A 21,104-nucleotide genomic window follows, 5' to 3' on the forward strand; every position below is an offset into this window, starting at 1 on the left:
AGTAATTAATGTTTCAGTATCTTATTTTATCTGGGAATGACCTAACTGTTCAACAAACTTCCATCACTTAACTTAGCACAACTCTAGAATTTCAAGTTACCAAAATCTGGAGAGACTATTTTAGACAGACATTCCTAAGACAAAATTATTCTTAACAGAGTTTATCTAAAAATCTCTTATCTCATTTACATTTTCTTTCCTTAAAAGTTTCTTCACATCAAGTTACTTTCCTTGCTGACAAATTTGCTACAGATATAACAAGATTTTATTTAACTTATATTAGATCTAAGTGCAATAAAAGTATTACATTTAATGTTGATGACTCTAAAGACATGTCTATGTTAATTAGATCAACAAACTTAAACATTAATACCAGGTATTAATTTAATACTGAATATTTCCCAGTTCACGTGAAACTGAAACTAATTCTGGCCATTTACCTCCTGCATTTTTTTTTTGAGAATTTATATAAACAATTTCCTTTAGTCCAATTAAGTAGAACTCACAATTTAATTCTGATAATACCATCCAAAGGTAAAAACAAAAATAATGCACACATAAACATATAGACAGGCACAATGAAAGATCTCATAACTTCATTTTCTAAACTGTCATGAACCAGATATCACAATATAAAACTCACTAGTTGTAAATAACAGTTGGAATAAGTTAAAGAATTTTGTCTATCCTTTTTTTTTCCCCTCCAGTCTCAGGAATTAGAGATGATCTAGAAAAGATAAGTAATCCTTAGAGCTCTGGTCTCAAGGCACAGGGAGAGAAAATCAGGTTCTCCTAGTAGGACATATTCCCTCAGGGTTAGAATTCTGAAGAAATTTTTTTTTAATTTAATTTTATTTATTTATCTTCTCCTTCAAGCTAGCTTTCTCTACTGGTTGGGAATTAAACAGGGGTCGGTTAAACTTCAACTGGCATTGGGTAGTTAATTGGCACAATTGAAGGTTCATAATTTTCGTAGATAGCCCCTTTTCTTTCTTTTTTTTTTAATTTTTTTTATGGTCTTGAAAAGTTGGTCAGCCAGTGTAACAAGGGTGTTTGTATGTAATGTGGACCAACCTAGATTGTGTCCTTTGACTAGAGTAGCTAAATCCTCATCTAAGCCTTCTAGAAAGGCAGAGTTAAGCAAAGGATCATTTTGGTCATTAGAGAATGACTCAGGTGTCAAGCCAGAATATTGCTTGAAAGATTTTTTCTAACTTTTCATAACAGTCCAGAATTTATTCATCCGATCTTTGTTTGCACTGTTGAATCTCTGTCCAGTGTACGGTTTGTTTGGGAAAAGCTCTGGGATAACTTCGAGTTATTTCTGAGCTAATTCCTTGCATTCAGTGTGAGCCTATGATTCAAAATCCACTAAGGGGTGTTTGTTTCTATTCTGCTTTCTTTATCCATTCCCTTGCTTTGCTTTCAGAAACTAATAGCTGTATTAATTGACATAGACCTGAAAACTGAGCTTATATCTCCGATGGTTAACTCCATCAGAGATATAAATCCCAATGGATCCTGACTTGGATTGGGAAATTCCTTAGCCACAGCTCTAAGTTCTGCTTGGGTCCAAGGTGTGTACATAAACACCAAGGATGGTTCATCTCTCCCTGTAATAGGTTTCTCCTTAAAGGGAACTATAATCACTTCTGATTTTTTATCCTCCTTTGCTGGGGAAAGGGGAGCAGCTGGAAGCAGAAGAGTTGGGAGAGAAGAGATAGCATCTGGGTCAGGCGGTTCAGATAGAAGGGAAAGACAGAGTCAGGGAGCGCTAGCAGCCTTTTTTTCGTTTAGAAGCTCCTAGTACCAATCAAAGTAAGCATTCCAGTCGGCTTTTTCTAACTGTGTGCACAAAAATAGCAATTTTGGAATATCAGAAGACCCCAATTTGGCCATTTTAGGTTGAGATCTCCTTTAGTGTAATTTCCCCAATTAAGTAGGTATTTGCAAGTATAAACCTGACTGAGGTGTTGGTCAGGGGCTGGTTTTCTGACGTCCCTAGTTTCTGTGTTTGAGAGGCTCTATTCCCCATTTTAAAGTTGAATTTTTCAGGGATAAAATTTACTAGTGAAACTGTGTGGTGGGGCCCGTGTGCTGCTAGTGAGCTTAACTCCTCTAGGCATCACCCTGGGGTCATTTCAGCCCTCTTACGTGTCTCGGTTTCTCCCTTGGGGGGTCTAAGACCACCGTGGGTGCTCGGATTGCTGAATGGCCAATTCTTATCCACGACCCCCAGTCGAGCAAGTGTTTTAATTAACGCGTGGATTTCCCTATGGGACCACTCACTGCACGGTATGAGGACTCTGCCTTCACCACTCCCGTATATTTCTCAGTCGCCTGAGAAAGCCGTAAGCTGCGGGAGGAGTCTTTTCCCTGTCCTTCGGAGCAAAAGCTCTCATGTAATATCTTGACTTTTATCCCGACAAATTCTATTAAGGCAGCTGAAATGAGGAAAAGCATCAGACCTGCCTCTTACCTAACCACTCAGCGCAGACCACTCAGTCTCCTGCAACTGAGCAAACCCCAGTATCTTTCAGCCAAGCCCTACATGTACATTTTTCCAAACTGGAAAATGAGTGGATTGCATAGACTCCTGAGATTGCATAGACTCCTGGGATTGCACAGACTCCTGGGATTCGCAGTGTCTCTCGTGCGCCCCCACGTGCCCATCTGCGCTTTCGCAGGCTGCCGCCGGCTGAGCTATACACGGAGTTGGACAAGAGCAAGTTTGGGTGCACTTGGCCCGGAGCCAGGATTTCATTTCCAGCCTCTGCAGGTGAAAGAGAATCAATGTGCCAGGGAAGCGAGTCTCCTGTCCTCACCAGCGTGCGACAAACCAAACGCCTGGCAAAGCTACCTGGTTAGAATCTTCACATGTCACTAGAAAACGAGTGATCAAGGAAGGGTTTCAAAGGATTATAATTATACTGGTATTTCAACTATGGACATAAATTTTCGAAGCTGTGGGAGAGAAGTCACAGTAGTGTTTCAAGCCCTTGATCCCCTGCTGTGCTCTCTAAGCCACATTTAATTAATTCATCTTTGTCGTGTCAAGCGATCACACATAATGGCTTTGTGAAGCCTGCGCTGTGGCTGCAGAACTTTCAGGCAAGGTCCACTGAGCAGTCAGGACACTTCCGGGAAGGGGATCGGGGAAGGGAGTCTTCTAGCCCCTAAGGAAACAGGGAGCCCCAGCCCCACTCTCTGCCTTGGTCGGAAACAAGCATGTTGTGGCTTTCCCAGTCCTGGAAACCAAACACTTCTGTTTAATTCATGGGTTGGTACTGGTCTATCTGGCCCTGGGATCCACATTCTATTTGGCAGCCAGAAAGGGAGTCTGTCCCAGAGCAAGCAGATGGGGAGGTGGCTTGGAAGAGACAATGCGATTTTTGCTTGTGCCCCCCCAATCCCCGCACCCGTTGTGTGACCTTGAGAAGATTTCTAATTTACTTGGTTAGTTTCCACCTTCTGTAAACAGTGGGGACAACAATACCTATCCTGAAGGACTATGACGGTTCACTGGGTTCCCCTCCCCCGGAATATTTTATTATGCAAAATTTCAAACATACAGTAGAGTTGAAAATTTTCACAGAGAACATCCACCACCAAGATTGTCGTTAACATTTTACTAAAATGTTTTATCACACAGCTGTCCATGTATCCGTCCATCTATTCACCCATAAATCCATCTTTTCAAAAATGCATTTCAAAGTAAATTGCAGAGAGATTAAAAAAAGATTGTATCTGGCACAGTGCCTGGATATTTCCATTCAACAAGTATTTGAACATTTATGTTGTGCCAGTACTGTGCTAGGTGCTGGGGATACAAGTCTGAAAGACACTGTTTCTGTCCTCAAGGTGTTCAGAATTTGGCATGAACAGAGACAGGTTAACAGATACCAACTCTCCCATGGTTGACATGATAGGGGAAGCTCAGTGTGAACCCCAAGCAGAGGAGAGAGACTTATCCTGGTCTGTGAGGTCGGGGAAGTCTTTCTGGAGGAAGTGACATTTCAAAGGAGACTTTATGATAGCCTCTACAACTACTGTAATACAGTGTAATGCACACATAAACTAGCTTTACTCTACACCTCAGGGTGGTTAATTAACACTGAAGTTGTACCCATAGTGGAAATCTTATGTCCAAAGATGGAGAATTAGTATTTGAAACACCATATATTTCTGGAATGGCTTCAACAGCAATGGAAAGATGATATACTTCCAGAATGGCTTCAAATATCATCATCTAAAAACTACACTAAAGAGTGCATTCATTACCTAGGGTTAATTTTTAAGTTAATGAAATGAATGTGTACAAGTCTGTGGTTGGTAGGAGGATGGAAGAGGCACCCCCTCTCCCCTTGCTTAAACAGGACCTAGTGATCTAAAGCCCAACACCTTCAGGGAAGCCTTCTAGGTCTGGAACCCTCAGTTCTGCATGTCCCTTCCCACCTCCACCCCCTCCTCAGGAAGGGTTTATCTGGTGGGACAGAAAGTCTGAATGTTGTTGCAATTGCCTGGGACTGAAACTTTTCAAACCAGGTGTTTGTGGGAGGACCTAAAACATTTGTTCTTAACCCTGTCTGCACATTAGAATCCTCTGGGAAGCTTTAAAAAAAATTTCTTGGATCTCACCCTTTCTCCACCCAGTCCCCATTTAATTGGTCTGGGGTGTAGCCCAGGCATTGGGCATTTAAAATCTCCCCAGGTGATTTTAATGTACAGCCAAAGTTCGGAACCATTGGCTTAAAAAGAGAAGGCAGCTCACCGAGCTTTCTGGACAGGTGGGGCTGTGTGTTGTGTTGCCCGCCCGATGAATGTTTATACAGGTGGCCAACTCACAGACTTGTCTCAGTGTAACATACCTCAGATAGCAAGGCGTGAGGGAGGAGGCCTGTCTTCCTGTCTGCTGGTAACAGTTGGAGGCCGCTGATATTTACCAAAAAGAACTTTGCAATTGTAACTGACCACAGATCAGAAGGAAAAGGGAGGTGAGTGCTCCAGCCTAGTCGGTTCTCTAACTTTAGTGTGTATCAGAGTCAAATGGAGAGTCCATTAAAACACAGGTTGCTGGGCCTCACCCCAGAGATCCTGATTCAGTTGGTCCAGGGCAGAGCACACATTTGCATCCCTCCCAGGCAATGCTATTGATGCCTGTCAGTGGTTAAACCTTGAGCAGCATTGCTTGCTGTGCTAATGAACACTGTGTGCAAAGGCCTAAGGGCGAGAGAGCTTGGCTTATCCTGGGAGGTATTTGGTGTCACTAGTGTTAATACTATTGCTGGACATTTAGATAGAAACTAAATCATGAAGTGCCTCAAAAACATGCTGAGTTTGGACTTTACCCTCACTGCAATGAGAAGCTACCTAATTAGGTATGAATACCTAGGGGGGTCCCTGGTGGCAGGGGCAAGGCCTCAGCTGTCTGCTCCTGGGCTTCTGGGAAGGTGATAGTGGTGATGGCAATGGCACCACAGCTGTGGACACCAGAGGGGCAGGAGGCAGAAAAGGGTTGAGAACAAGGACGGAGAACACTACCGTGCTTACTGTAAGGCAAGGCAGTCCCTGGAGGAGTTGCAGTTCAGTGTCCCATAATGTCTGTGATAGTTATTGTTATGTACCAACTTTGAGGGTGTTTTTGGATTACTAACATTTTTTGTTGTTGTTGTTCAACAAATATATATATATATAACATCTTTATTGGAGTATAATTGCTTTACAATGGTGTGTTAGCTTCTGCTGTATAACAAAGTGAATCAGCTATACATACATATATCCCCATATCCCCTCCCTCTTGCGTCTCCCTCCCACCCTCCTCATCCCACCCCTCTAGGTGGTCACAAAGCACGAAGCTGATCTCCCCGTGTGATGCAGCTGCTTCCCACTAGCTATCTATTTTACATTGGGTAGTGTATATATACCAATGCTACTCTCTCACTTCGTCCCAGCTTACATTTCCCCTTCCCCGTGTCCTCAAGTCCATTCTCTACATCTGCGTCTTTATTCCTGTCCTGCCCCTAGGTTCTTCAGAACGTTTTTTTGTTTTTTTTAGATTCCATATATATCTGTTAGCATATGGTATTTGTTTTTCTCTTTCTGACTTACTTCACTCTGTATGACAGACTCTAGGTCCATCCACCTCACTACAAATAACTCAATTTCTTTTCTTTTTATGGCTGAGTAATATTCCATTGTATATATGTGCCACATCTTTATCCACTCACCTGTTAATGGACACTTAGGTTGCTTCCATATCCTGGCTATTGTAAAGAGTGCTGCAGTGAACGTTGTGGTACATGACTCTTTTTTTTATATATATATATATATATATATATTTATTTATTTATTTATTTATTTTTGGCTGCGTTGGGTCTTCGTTTCTGTGCGTGGGCTTTCTCCAGTTGCGGCGAGCGGGGACCACTCTTCATCGCAGTGCGCGGGCCTCTCACTGTCGTGGCCTCTTCCGTTGCGGAGCACAGGCTCCAGACGCGCAAGCTCAGTAATTGTGGCTCACGGGCCTAGCCGCTTCGCGGCATGTGGGATCTTCCCGGACCGGGGCACAAACCCGTGTCCTCTGCACTGGCAGGCGGATTCTTAGTCACTGCGCCACCAGGGAAGCCCCTCATGACTCTTTTTGAATTATGGTTTTCTCAGGGTATATGCCCAGTAGTGGGATTGCTGGGTCATATGGTAGTTCTATTTTTAGTTTTTTAAGGAATTTCCGTACGGTTCTCCATAGTGGCTGTATCAATTTACATGCCCACAAACAATGCAAGAGGGTTCCCTTTTCTCCAAACCCTCTCCAGTATTTATTGTTTGTAGATTTTTTGGCGATGGCCATTCTGACTGGTGTGAGGTGATATCTCATTGTAGTTTTGATTTGCATTTCTCTAATGATGAGTGATGTTGAGCATCCTTTCCTGTGTTTATTGGTAATCTGTATATCTTCTTTGGAGAAATGTCTATTTAGTTCTTCTGCCCATTTTTGGATTGGGTTGTTTATTTCTTTGGTATTGAGCTGCATGAGCTGCTTGTATATTTTGGAGATTAATCCTTTGTCAGTTGCTTCATTTGCAAATATTTTCTCCAGTTCTGAGGGTTGTCTTTTTGTCTTGCTTACGGTTTCCTTTGCTGTGCAAAAGTTTTTGTTTCATTATGTCCCATTTGTTTATTTTTGTTTTTATTTCCATTTCTCTAGGAGGTGGGTCAAAAAGGATCTTGCTGTGGTTTATGTCATAGTGTTTTGCCTATGTTTTCCTCTAAGAGTTTAATAGTGTCTGGCCTTACACTTTGGTTTTTAATCCATTTTGAGTTTATTTTTGTGTATGGTGTTAGGGAGTGTTCTAATTTCATTTTTTTTTACATGTAGCTGTCCAGTTTTCCCAGAACCACTTATTGAAGAGGCTGTCTTTTCTCCATTGTATATTCTTGCCTCCTTTATCAAAGATAAGGTGACTATATGTGCATGGGTTTATCTTTGGGCTTTCTATCCTGATCCATTTGATCTATATGTCTGTTTTTGTGCCAGTACCATACTGTCTTGATTACTGTAGCTTTGTAGTATAGTCTGAAGTCAGGGAGCCTGATTCCTCCAGCTCCATTTTTCTTTCTCAAGATGGCTTTGGCTATTTGGGGTCTTTTGTGTTTCCATACAAATTGTGAAATTTTTTGTTCTAGTTCTGTGAAAAATGCCATTGGTAGTTTGCCAGGGATTGCACTGAATCTGTAGATTTCTTTGGGTAGTAGAGTCATTTTCACAATGTTGATTCTTCCAATACAAGAACATGGTATATCTCTCCATCTGTTACTATCATCTTTGATTTCTTTCATCAGTGTCTTACAGTTTTCTGCATACAGGTCTTTTGTCTCCTTAGGTAGGTTTATTCCTAGGTATTTTATTCTTTTTGTTGTAGTGGTAAACAGGAGTGTTTCCTTAATTTCTGTTTCAGATTTTTCATCATTAGTGTATAGGAATGCAAGAGATTTCTGTGCATTAATTTTGTATCCTGCTACTCTACCAAATTCATTGATTAGCTCTAGTAGTTTTCTGGTAGCATCTTTAAGATTCTCTATGTATAATATCATGTCATCTGCAAACAGTGACAGTTTGACTTCTTTTCCAATTTGGATTCCTTTTATTTCTTTTCCATCTCTGATATGCTATGGCTAAAACTTCTGAAACTATGTTGAATAATAGTGGTGAGAGTGGGTATCTTTGTCTTGTTCCTGATCTTAGAGGAAATGGTTTCAGTTTTTCACCATTGAGAATGATGTTGGCTGTGGGTTTGTCATATATGGCCTTTATTATGTTGATGTAAATTCCCTGTGTGCCTACTTTCTGAAGAGTTTTTATCATAAATGGGTGTTAAATTTTGTCAAAAGCTTTTTCTGCATCTATTGAGATTATTATATGGTTTCTATCCTTCAGTTTGTTAATATGGTGTATCACATTGATTGATTTGCATATACTGAGGAATCCTTGCATTCCTGGGATAAACCCCACTTGATCATGCCGTATGATCCTTTTAATGTACTGTTGGATTCTGTTTGCTAGTATTTTGTTGAGGATTTTTGCATCTATGTTCATTAGTGATATTGGCCTGTAGTTTTCTTTCTTTGTGACACCTCTGTCTGGTTTTGGTATCAGAGTGATGGTGGCCTCGTAGAATGAGTTTGGGAGTGTTCCTCCCACTGCTATATTTTGAAAGAGTTTGAGAAGGATAGGTGTTAGCTTTTCTCTAAATGTTTGATAGAATTCACCTGTGAAGCCATCTGGTCCTGGGCTTTTGTTTGTTGGAACATTTTTAATCATAGTTTCACTTTCAGTGCTTGTGATTGGTCTGTTTATATTTTCTATTTCTTCTTGTTCAGTCTCAGAAGATTGTGCTTTTCTAAGAATTTGTCCATTTCTTCCCGGTTGTCCATTTTATTGGCATAGAGTTGCTTGTAGTAATCTCTCATGATTTTTTTGTATTTTTGCAGTGCCAGTTGTTACTTCTTCATTTCTAATTTTATTGATTTGAGTCTTCTCCCTTTTTTGCTTGATGATTCTGGAAGGTGGTTTATCAATTTTGTTTATCTTCTCAAAGAGCCAGCTTTTACTTTTATTGATCTTTGCTATTGCTTCCTTCATTTCTTTTTCATTTATTTCTGATCTGATATTTATGATTTCTTTCCTTCTGCTAACTTTGGGGTTTTTTTTTGGTTGTTATTGTTCTTTTTTCTCTAATTGCTTTAGGTGTAGGGTTAGGTTGTTAATTTGAGATATTTCTTGTTTCTTGAGGTAGGATTGTATTGCTATGAACTTCCCTTTTAAAACTGCTTTTGCTGCATCCCATAGGTTTTGTGTCATCATGTTTTCATTATCATTTGTTCTAGCTATTTTTTGATTTCCTCTTTGATTTCTTCAGTGATCTCTTGGTTATTTAGTAGTGTATTGTTTAGCCTCCTTGTGTTTGTATTTTTTACAGTTTTTTTTCCTGTAATTGATATCTAGTCTCATAGTGTTGTGGTCAGAAAAGATACTTGATATGATTTCAATTTTCTTAAAGTTACCAAGGCTTGATTTGTGACCCAAGATATGATCTATCCTGGAGAATGTTCCATGAGCACTTGAGAAGAAAGTGCATTCTGTTGTTTTTGGATGGAATGTCTTATAAATATTAAGTCCGTCTTGTCTAACGTGTCATTTAAAGCTTGTTCTGCCTTATTTATTTTCATTTTGGATGATCTGTCCATTGGTGAAAGTGGGGTGTTAAAGTTCCCTACTATTATTGTGTTACTGTCAATTTCCCCTTTTATGGCTGTTAGCATTTGCCTTATGTATTGAGGTGCTCCTATGGTGGTTACATAAATATTTACCATTGTTATATCTTCTTCTTGGATTGATCCCTTGATCATTATGTAGTGTCTTTCTTATCTCTTGTAATAGTCCTTATTTTAAAGTCTATTTTGTTTGATATGAGAATTGCTACTCCAGCTTTCTTTTGATTTCCATTTGCATGGAATGTCTTTTTCCATCCCCTCACTTTCAGTCTGTATGTGTCCCTAGGTCTGAAGTGGGTCTCTTGTAGACAGCATATATATGGGTCTTGTTTTTGTATCCATTCAGCCAGTCTATGTCTTTTGGTTGGAACATTTCATCGATTTACATCTAAGGCAGTTATCGACATTTATGTTCCTGTTACCGTTTTCTTAATTGCTTTGGGTTTGTTATTGTAGGTCTTTTCCTTCTCTTGTGTTTCTTGCCTAGAGAAGTTCCTTTAGCTTTTGTTGTAAAGCTGGTTTAGTGGTGGTGAATTCTCTTAATTTTTGCTTGTCTGTAAAGGTTTTAATTTCTCCATCAAATCTGAATGAGATCCTTGCTGGGTAGAGTAATCTTGGTTGTAGGTTGTTCCCTTTCATCACTTTAAATATGTCCTGCCACTCTCTTCTGGCTTGCAGAGTTTTTGCTGAAAGATCAGCTGTTAACCTTATGGGGATTCCCTTGTATGTTATTTGTTGCTTTTCCCTTGCTGCTTTTAATATTGTTTCTTTGAATTTAATTTTTGATAGTTTGATTAATATGTGTCTTGGTGTGTTTCTCCTTTGATTTACCCTGTATGGGACTCTCTGTGCTTCCTGGTCTTGATTGACTATTTCCTTTCCCATGTTAGGGAAAATTTCAACTATAATCCCTTCAAATATTTTCTCAGACCCCTTTTTCTCTTGTTCTTCTGGCACCCCTATAATTCGAATGTTGGTGTGTTTAATGTTGTCCCAGAGGTCCCTGAGACTGCCCTCAATTCTTTTAATTCTTTTTTCTTTATTCTGCTCTGTGATAGTTATTTCCACTATTTTATCTTCCAGGTCACTTACCTGTTCTTCTGCCTCAGCCATTCTGCTACTGATTCCTTCTAGAGAATTTTTAATTTCATTTATTGTGTTTTTCATTGTTTGCTTGCTCTTTAGTTCTTCTAGGTCCTTGTTAAACATTTCTTGTATTTTCTCCATTCTATTTCCAAGGTTTTGGATTATCTTTACTATCATTACTCTGAATTCTTTTTCAGGCAGACTGCCTATTTCCTCCTCATTTGTTTGGTCTGGTGGGTTTTTACCTTGCTCCTTCATCTGCTGCATATTTCTCTGTCTTCTCATTTTGCTTAACTCACTCTGTTTGGGGTCTCCTTTTTGCAGGCTGTAGGTTTGTAGTTCCCGTTGGCTTTGGTGTCTGCCCCCAGTGGGTAGGATGTTTCAGTGGCTTGTGTAGGCTTTCTAGTGGAGGGGGCTGGTGCCTGTGTTCTGGTGGGTGGAGCTGGATCTTGTCTTTTTGGTGGGCAGGGCTGCATCCGGTGGTATGTTTTGGGGTGTCTGTGAACTTAGTATGATTTTAGGCAGCCTCTCCACTAATGGGTGAGGTTGTGCTCCTGTCTTGCTATTTGCTTGGCATGGGGTGTCCAGCACTGGAGCTTGCTGGCCGTTGGGTGGTGCTGGGTCTTAGCGTTGAGATGGAGATCTGTGGGAGAGCTCCTGCCAATTGATATTACATGGGGCTGGGAGGTCTCTTGTGGTCCAGTGTCATGAACTTGGCTCTCCTACCTCAGAGGCTCAGGCCTGACACCAGGCCAGAGCACCAAGACCCTGCCAGCCACACGGCTGCTGGTCTTGGAGAGTCTTTTAGGGAAGGGGGGGGGGCTGCTGCAGCTCACCCTGGGGGCATAGACACTGGCAGCATCCATCCCTAGGAGCTGATTCTACCGTGAGGAAGGTGGTGCTGGCAGGCGCCATAGTGTGGAGACTAACATTTAAATCAGTAGACTTTGAGTCAGCAGATTGTCTTCTGTAACGTGGGTGGGCTTCATCCAATCAGTTGAAGGCCTGACTAGAACAAAAAGACTGGCCTCTCTGAGCAGGAGGAAATTCTCCTGCAGCCTTCAGACCTCATCAGCACCATCAGCTCTCCTGGGTTGTGAGCCTGCCAGCCCACACTGAAGATTTTGGACTTGCCAGCTTCCATAATTGCATAAGCCATTTCCTTACAATAAATCTCTTTCCACACACATCCTATTGGTTCTATTTCTCTGGAGAACCCTGACCAATAAAATGTCAGACAGGAAATTTCTGCTCCTAACCTTTACAAACAGATGAATCCCATCCCTCAGGGTGTGGGGGTCCTTGGAATCTGTTTTAAAACAGCTATCCTGAAGTTCCCAGGAAATAAAATGTTTCTGGAGTGGCTGGTACCCCTTACTCCATCACATTTCTTCTGCTCTCCCAGGAGAGGAAAGCAGGGCACGTGCCCAGTCAAGACATTAGGCAGGAGGGGCAGGTGACACTGCACCTGTCATCAGCTATGGCTGCCTTGAGAAGAATGCCTAAACTGCTATGGGAATTCCTCCCAGAATGTAGAGCTGTATGGGGAGTTGACAGACTGCATCTTCTTTGTCAACATCCAAAAGATACGTCTATTTTTCTTGGTCTCCTAGCCTTTATTTTTGTCTTGCAAGTGCCTTGTGTTGTGGAGCTAAGTTAGGGAGAACTGAAATAAGCTTTAAAAATTTGGGGCTAATTTAGAAGCCATGTGTGGGCGCTCTACGACAGTTTGCTAAATTGATGAATTTCCACCGAGATTTACTGAAGACTCTTCTGCCTGCAAATTAGCTGAATGGACTGGGCAAGCCACTTACTCCCTCTGCCATGTTTTTCCCACCTGTGAAATGAGAGTGGCATTGTGGCAAGCAGGACAGACTCCAATTCTGAGGCTGTCACAATTTCTAAAATCTGATTCTAGAAGGAGGATCAGAAAAAATATTTGCTCCTATATAGCTTTGCCCAGCACAGGTCCTGATACTTGACAGCATCATCTCAGGGACTCAAGACCAAAGCAGCTTCTTCCTCCTTAAAGTGACTGGAAATGGAAGCACTGCTCAGAATGGGTGCAGGTTACAGACTCTTACACACACACACACACACACACACACACACACACACACACACACACACAGAGAACTCTTCCAAATTTCAGTTTATCTTGGTGTTATGCAGAGAGTGAAATGTTTCTTTTTTCATCTTTACTTAAATATAGAGAATTTGAAGTTTGAGAGTCAAGCTGTCAAAAATTTTACATTTGCAGGAGGCTGACATAAAACTGGAACTATTACCTAAATTTAAAATTGTGTGTTCAAAAAAGTCTCACTATTCCGATTGACTTTAATAGGAAAAACAGAAGTATAAATAAAGTATAAAATTGGGAAGAGGAATTGGGGACAAAAAGTTTCAGTTTCTTATAAAGTTTGAAAACCAACACTAAGGAAAGGCAATGTGGCTCCATCTCCCAAGATAAGATGGTGGGAGTCCTCATCCTGAAAAAGTGTGTTCCTGAAGAGGGATATCCTCCCTAGGTCACCTGCGAAGGGGTGGCTGTGGGCAGGGGTGGGAGAAGGAGCCCAAGGACTGAGTCAAATGGGCTGTCAATTCCAGAAACTGGGAGAAACCAAGGGGGCTTACTGGGATAGTGCTTCTTTAAGTGCAAAATGCTTACAGACAATTGAATCATCATATTGTGAGAAACTGATTCTTATTACCATCTCAAATCCTTTTGATTAGATCAAGAATAAAGGACTTTTGCTTCTGTCCATGAATTAAGTGCTATGGGAATTGCCCTTAGCACCTGCTGTAGTAAACAATGGAAGAGTGGATATAATATATGAAAGAACAGTTTTCAGACATTGGACAACAGGTAGCACAGGATTTTAAAGCCCAAAAGAAGGGAAACAAGGGAAGGTCTACAAGTGCCCCAGTTTACTGCCTGGAGGCAGTACCCAGGCTACAACCCAGGGAAGGGGAACCAAATAGACTCCATGAGTTGCAGAGAGAGATCAAAGTTCAGGGAGGCCATGGTGGGTGAGCTGTAAGGCAGAGTGCTGGCCAGGAGGGAGCTGCATGGAGTACGAGCTTAGAGCCCTGCAGCTATAGAGGCCCTTAAGTCTTGGTTGGAATATGAATCTGCACATGCACGAGAGGGAACTCTTCAAGGAAAGAATCACCTGGAGTTCAGACAGGGCTGTGGATGGTTTCCACCTGTCAGAGTGGAAAGACCTCATGATATACAGGCATTGGATAGAAATTTCAGAATGCCTTAACAGTGGGACAAAATTAGCTCTAAAGGCTGCATTAGATCTGCCCTAGGAAAGCCTGAGAACAAGAGTTGAAAGGATCAAACTGATTATGAGTTAACATAACTGCATGCCAGAACAGTCCACTACCATTTAAAGGAATACAATGGAATCCATCACCCAACAACGTAAATTTTACAATGCTTGCATCCAATAAAAAATTATCAGACATGCGAAGCCAAAAGATAAGACCCATCCATAATCAGGAAAGAAAATTCAATCAACAGAACACTCTAGGAATAGCAAAGATGGAATACTATAGTAGAAAAGGGTCTTAACTACTATAGTCTTAAAATATATTCACGTATATAAAGCAGGGGCAAAGTATAGCCTGTGGGCCAAAGTTGGCTCACTGCCTGTGTGTGAAAATAAAGCTTTATTAGAACACAGCCAGCTTGTTCATTTATGTTTTGTCTACCGCTGCTTGCACGCTACAATGGCAAAGTTGAGTACTTATGACGAAGATTACAAAGGCCTGAAAAGCCTAAAATATGTATTATCTGGTTCTTCACATCAAAAGTTTGTTAACCTCTGATGTAAAGGAAAACATGGCCATGAGGAGGGAAATGGAAGATATTTTAAAAAGACCCAAATAAAACATCTAAAGATGGGACATACAGAATTTGAAAAGTACACTGGATGAAATTAACATGAAGGTGAATGTGACCTAGTCCCTGTTTTCAAAGAAGTGTCTCATCTGGTGGGGGTGGGGGTGGGGCTGACTTCTCTGACAGTGGATGGGTGTGAAGAAGGGAAGAAAGGGAGTGTGGCTGGGTTAATAAAACAACAGTTTACAATTCCAAATTCCTGGAATGTACCAGGTTAAAATTGCTTGCCGAGGGTTGATGGTTATTGAACTGCCTTGCCTGGTTCCGGAGGTGGGCAGCAGGCGTATGGAGTTGGTATTACCCCCATCCAGCTATATCCCAGTGGCATGGCTGACAATGGAAGCCTTGGTTTCAGCTTTTTGATAACACAAGCTCTAGTTACACAAGCTCACAGCATTTTAATCAGTTACACACTTTGTTATCTGACTTGGGGCAACAATTCAGAGCTAAGCCACTCTCGGAAATATTTTCTTTTTAAAGGTCATTACTGATTGAAACCACTAATCTCCAGCATGTGTCTAATTTCAGACCATCTCCATAAATGGAATAAGAGGTTTATTGTTAATATTTATTTATGTAGTACTTACTATGATCCAGGCACTAGACTAAGAGTTCTACTTGGATTTTATTCATTATAGTGCTTTGAACTCTCCTCTCCCCCCTTTCTGATTGAAGAAACTAAATAACTTGGACAAGGTCACATGGCTACTATATCAAGATTCAAACTCAGGCAGTGTGATGCCAAGACTCACCTTCTGGACTGCTATACCACCTCCTTTGAAAAGCATCTCTTCTAATGCCTGACAACACAGCAGCAATTAATACGAGACAGCTATTAATGGATCCTAGATATTAATAGGATACTAGACTTTGTGAAAAGTTGATTCTTTTTCTATTAGGGAACAAAATAGCTGATGAAAACACAAAACAAGATGCAGAAATTAAACTTTTTCATATATAATAAAACTCCATTTGCTCCTTGGTAACTACATTTATTTAGAATTTTTGGAAATATCTTATACATACAAACTTTCAGCAGTTTTATCTTTCCTGGTTTACTTCCCTCTCATGCTAACTCTAATAAATGGTATCATTACTATACTTAAATGGCCCAAATGATGAGGCTAAAACAATATATGTGGCTACGAGAGAACTACTCCTTTCACAAATTCCCATCTTCATATCCTCTTAGCTTGGTAAGTTCTGATGCAAAAAAAAAAAAAAAATGTTTTAGGGAAGGCACTTATTTACTAGTCATGCAAGCAGAGACAGAACCAGTTATGAGAAGCAATAGTTATATCAATTTACTGCAGCAAGGAGTATAAAGCACTGCAATTCCTTTATCAAGAGACTTGTCGTAGCATGTCCTAAAAGGATAATGTGTAAAGAAACAAAACAATGACATGTTACTTCAAAATGTGTATTTAATGGCCATTCCATCAAAATCAAGCAGAATCACATTTCAAAAGTATATATATATATAACGTATGTATGTTTTTTTAAGGTGCATTTTCAAGTTTTATTTGGGCTTTATTTCTTCTTGGCTGCTTGAGGTGTTCTTGCAGATACAATTAACAGAGAACGTTCTGAGGCTGATAGGCTCTCATGCATTGAAAAATAATTTCTAACAACACTGCGTATCTCAGGATACATCAGACATTTCAAAAGCCATGTGTAAATTCAGAAAACTTAATACCAGTAATGAAAGACATTTTCAACATGAAATTTAGGCACTCTACGCTTTGGAATAGCCATAAAATATTCCAACAAGAGTTAATGCACTTTGTGATTACATCTACTGAAAGATAGTTCTCAATTAAAATCTATACTTATTAAATAACATTTTAAATTGGAGCCCATTACATTTTGATAATTATTGTGAACCATTTGCAGCATTGTGTTTTAGTTAAATAATGCCACACTACTTCTATTACCCATTCTGGTACTCATCTTTTGTGGTGCATTTTTTCACAGAAGAACCTATAACATTCATTGATAAGCATCTCCCCCCACCCTTTTCCTGCTAATACCTGAATAAGAAGGCCCCTAACCAACTTTAAAGGTATTCTTTTATTTTCTGCTGTAGTTGCTTTCTTAGCACGAACGCTTCAGCGAACGGGAGGCTGCCTGGAGACCAGGAAACAGTCTCCAGGGAGCCATCACTGATTCCTAGGCTCAGTCCACTTGTTCAGTCACTCTGTGGCTAAGTGCGCTGCTCCATCTACGTTCCTACACTGCGTGCTGCTCGACGGACAGGCACGGAGCCAAGCGGAGGGATACTCAAATTGTCACTCCACTTTGCACAATGCCAAGGCCATCCAGACTTTGGCTGTCTTTAGTAAAAACTTGCTGACCTCTGCAGTGTGGTTCTGGGGCTTCCACCTCCTCGTCTGAAGCCTGAGGTGTGGGAATGATGCCTGCCTACTGAAATGCTGTTAACTCCAGATGAACTTCCCAGACTTGAGCATAACTTAGCATTGTTAGAATTCAGAACATGGATGCTAATTGTTCTTGCTGAGAAGAAGGTGCATTTTCTCAGTGGTATGCACTTATGTAGCTAAGAAAACAATTAGAAAGCCATTCAGAATTTTTAGATTACAGTCTGCAAATTGACTCATCATAATCACCAATGACTAACTTATAAAGATCTACCCAGAGAAATGAATTTGAGGCTTATTTGACGATAAGTCGTACAGAAAAGAGCACAGTAATTTCCCACAGGAGAATCTGGTATTTCATCATGGGCATCACTGCTAAGTTAATTACACTGCTAATGTTTTCTGGTGTATCTGAAGAGACAATTAGCATACGTAAATCATGAGTGAGATGACAAGTTGCTTAACATTTGTTTCTGTTCATTGGATGTGCTCTGGTTGCTGCTTAGCCTCCATGAGTCGGGATGGGGAGAGAAGGACATAAGGAATGAGAGGTTGTTAACTTCCGTTTCAGCAAATATAATCAGAACCACTTACTACTAGTTGATAAACATTGATGTTAAATGCAAAATGCATAAGACTCAGCTGTTAGAAATTAACCTCACCAAGAGGTGAGAGAATCTGGGAAACGTTAGATTGTCAACTTGGGAAATTCACGTGAAACCTAGGCCATCTCTCCCAAGCAGAGAGGTTGAGATGGTAAGAATGAAGGTGGGTTTTAGTTGAGGCTGCTTTTCATCCTCAGAACTTAGTCTTCCTATGGATATTCTACAACCACATCTATCTTGTGATCAGGACCCAAGGCTCAGGACAGCACAGTTAAGACTACAGTTCCTCTCTGGTGTTTTAGAATGGCCACGGCTTCCTCATGTGTAACACCTTCCAGAGTCTCACCATTAACAGCTAAAATCTGATCACCTCGCTTCAATCGGCCGTCATCTGCAGCTGCTCCCTGCAAACAAGAAACATTCCAGTTTAATCTCGGATGATGCAATTAATATTCAAATAATATTAATATTATGGTGTGCATATGAAAAGAAAAACTTTTAAAACTACCAATTAAAGTTATTTCTAGGTAATATTTTTAAATTAAGAAAACTAAGAAAAATGTAGGATATGTTATTTGAATAATGGTTGAATAGTAATCATAATTATGCATAGTTTACATAACATACTAGTACAAATGTCCTGACGTTCACATTTCTTTTAATACCAGTAGGACCTTATTTCAATGTTTAGTACTGAATGGAATTTGAATGTCATATCATGTCACATTCATGAATATGTAGCATACAAAGGCAGAACTGAATCTGGTATTAGTTTTATCCTCTAAATGGGTGAATTTTATGGTATGTGAACATATCTCAATAAAGCTGTTCTATATACATATATATATAAAAATATAAAAATACACAGAAGTGGAGCATTTCTAAAATTTTGTAATATATTCAATAGCTTCAACTTTACCTTTGATCCATCTAAATAGGTTTCTAAATGACTACTTTCATTACATATTCATTCATGAATGGCTCTTCAGAATGGCACAAAGCAAGTGAAACTTGGGCTTTTCTTCCTTCTAAAGCTGAGTATCAAAAACGCCATGATATTACTAGAAATACTTTGGACGAGTAAGGAAATAAAAGACCTAGAAAATGATTCACAGGAAGCTTTCTCCATCTGTTGGAGTAATTGTGAGAACTCCTGGAAAAGTTAGTGCCAAAAGAGTCCTCTAAATGATGTGGAACTACTGGGGAAATTAACCAAGGCCCGTGGGCACCTGGTCGCTGATGGCCTCCTGCAGAAGCCGAGCTAAGAGGCACTAACACTCCAGAGACCTGTGTCCTACAGCATGGAGGTCCTGAGGTGGTGGGTGAATTATCTAGAATTTCAAAGCCGTGAAAAGGATGGAATTCCTGTAAAAAGATGTAATAAAGAATATTCAAAACCAGGACTATACTGGGGGGAAAATACCAAGATTAAATAATTTGCAGCTTTGTTCAAAAATTTTTTTTTCTTTTAAGAAAGTGTGTTAACTGCACCGAAGACAGGATTAAACACGTAGTGCTAATGGATAAATCTAACTTGATTTTAATAAATTTTACATGCTGAGATTTAAGCGTTTCAGTTAACCTCAGATACCTGTGTAATTAGTTCTTTAAAGAGCACATTAAGCTCTTCAAGTTTTCATTTTCACTAATGCAAAAAAGGTCGATTTTTCGGCTTTCTAGGATGTGTACACTATTTCAGGTATTGCCGTGCTTGCCTGATAATTACACTGACCTGAATCTCCTCTCCTACGTTATTAATGTGGCATCTGTAGACTAAACAAGGGAAGGAAGAAATAAATGGCTCACAGAGAGGCCTCCATCTAGCTTGGAAACGTGGCCTTATCCACTTGCTGTGTCCTAGTTTGGTCACTTCGCCTTCCCTACGCTGTTATATAGGCTCTATTATCTATCTTTCGCCCTGTTCCAAGGATTAAGGGTACGGCACACGGTATTTACTCAATCATGGCGGTAGTATAATAAGATGAAATGAATGATGATCAAACTCATGTTTTCAGATTTCACAGGCTCCAAAAAACTGCTCCCTCAATTTTCAGGGCTGTCGAAGTCTTTAGGCCAATCTCTTGTTGGCTTATGGTAAAATTTGGCTGCTGAAGGGACTAAGATCTAAAGTTGGCTTTGATTCTGAAGCTTCCAACCAAACACCTGAAAGAAAATGGAAGGTCCTGCCGGCCAGTTAATCAGACGGATTAAGCCTCGCAAATACTGCACACCCTAAGTGTCTGTGATGCTTCCTACTTCTGGAGGGGAAGAAAAGACCTGGATGGGCCACAGTCATTTCTTAGTTGAGCAAGAGAACTGTTAAAAGATGCTTAGGACACCAAAAAGGTCACGTAATAATCCACACCCTGTGTCCAGCCTGTGGACATCTGAGGTCCAGAAACCTGAATCAGAGATAAACATTTTAAAGAATGTATGTTCAGTGTTTAAAAAAAAAAAAGAAAACATATAGCTGTAGTTCCTAGATCAAAACTCCTATGGGGGGAATCTTTAGCTTAGTGGGGGCTCACTTTGCGGCCATTCCACTGTCATTATCTCCATAGCTGGCTCTTTTAAATGCAAAGTATAAGAATCCTCCCAAAGAATCATGATCACAGCTACTTATGGTGTTATCCTAGGAAAAGGAGGGTCTGTAGGCGGTTTGTCCACCTTGGGAATTATCAGACTGGGGCAGCACTGTCATCCAGAATGTTTCTGATCTGCCTTTCCTTTCCCTGTTCATCCATCATCAGGTCAACAGATGTGTGTATGGGAATAACATGCCCCCTTGACAGGCATCCTAGCAAGATGGAAACAGGTGTGTAAATCTGTAGCTGCTTGGGCTTCCCTGGTGGCACGGTGGTTGAGGGTCCGCCTGCCGATGCAGGGGACACGGGTTCGTGCCCCGGTCCGGGAAGATCCCACATGCCGTGGCCACGGAGCCTGCGCGTCTGGAGCCTGTGCTCCGCAACGGGAGAGGCCACAACAGTGGGAAGCCCGCGTACCGCAAAAAAAAAAAAAATCTGTAGCTGCCTAATGTGTTCCAAAAGCAAACGCCAAACGACTTGAGGCTTATGTCAGGTCACGGTTACACCCAATTAACAGGTGATAAGTTCTGCATAGGTAAAAGCAAACTTGTATATAGTTTCCTTCTGGAAAGAGAAAGAATCTGTCTTATTTCTTCTGTGGAAGGCCTTTATTTCTTTAGGAAAATAAATCACTAGGAGGCAATTGGATCAATTAATAAACAAATGATTGTGATAAAAGCAATGAAGAATGAAGTTGTAGTATCAAAACTAAATACTTTCAGAGATCTTAAAAGTTTATAACAAATTTAAATTCCAACTTTAATAATGAAAT

General features: G+C 40.5%; 1 protein-coding gene across 16 annotated transcripts in view; it reads right to left on the minus strand.

Moving 5' to 3' along the window:
* Positions 1-15,475: 15,475 nt before the first annotated feature.
* PATJ (PATJ crumbs cell polarity complex component) overlaps positions 15,476-21,104 on the minus strand; it is a 358,987-nt gene continuing 353,358 nt past the window's right edge. For 12 of the 16 annotated variants that reach the window (XM_027108333.1, XM_027108335.1, XM_027108331.1 and 9 more), the window contains one exon: positions 16,168-18,151. In XM_027108333.1, coding sequence (XP_026964134.1) covers positions 18,005-18,151 — 147 coding nt within the window. In that variant the 3' untranslated portion in view covers positions 16,168-18,004. Of the gene's footprint in view, positions 15,565-16,167; positions 18,152-21,104 lie in introns of those variants that run through there. The other 4 variants (XM_027108332.1, XM_027108334.1, XM_027108328.1 and 1 more) reach the window with 3 other exon arrangements.

Source organism: Aethalodelphis obliquidens, unplaced genomic scaffold, assembly GCF_003676395.1.
Source record: "Aethalodelphis obliquidens isolate GAN/ISIS:26980383/991018 unplaced genomic scaffold, ASM367639v1 scaffold9, whole genome shotgun sequence".
NCBI classification, from domain to species: Eukaryota; Metazoa; Chordata; class Mammalia; order Artiodactyla; family Delphinidae; genus Aethalodelphis; species Aethalodelphis obliquidens.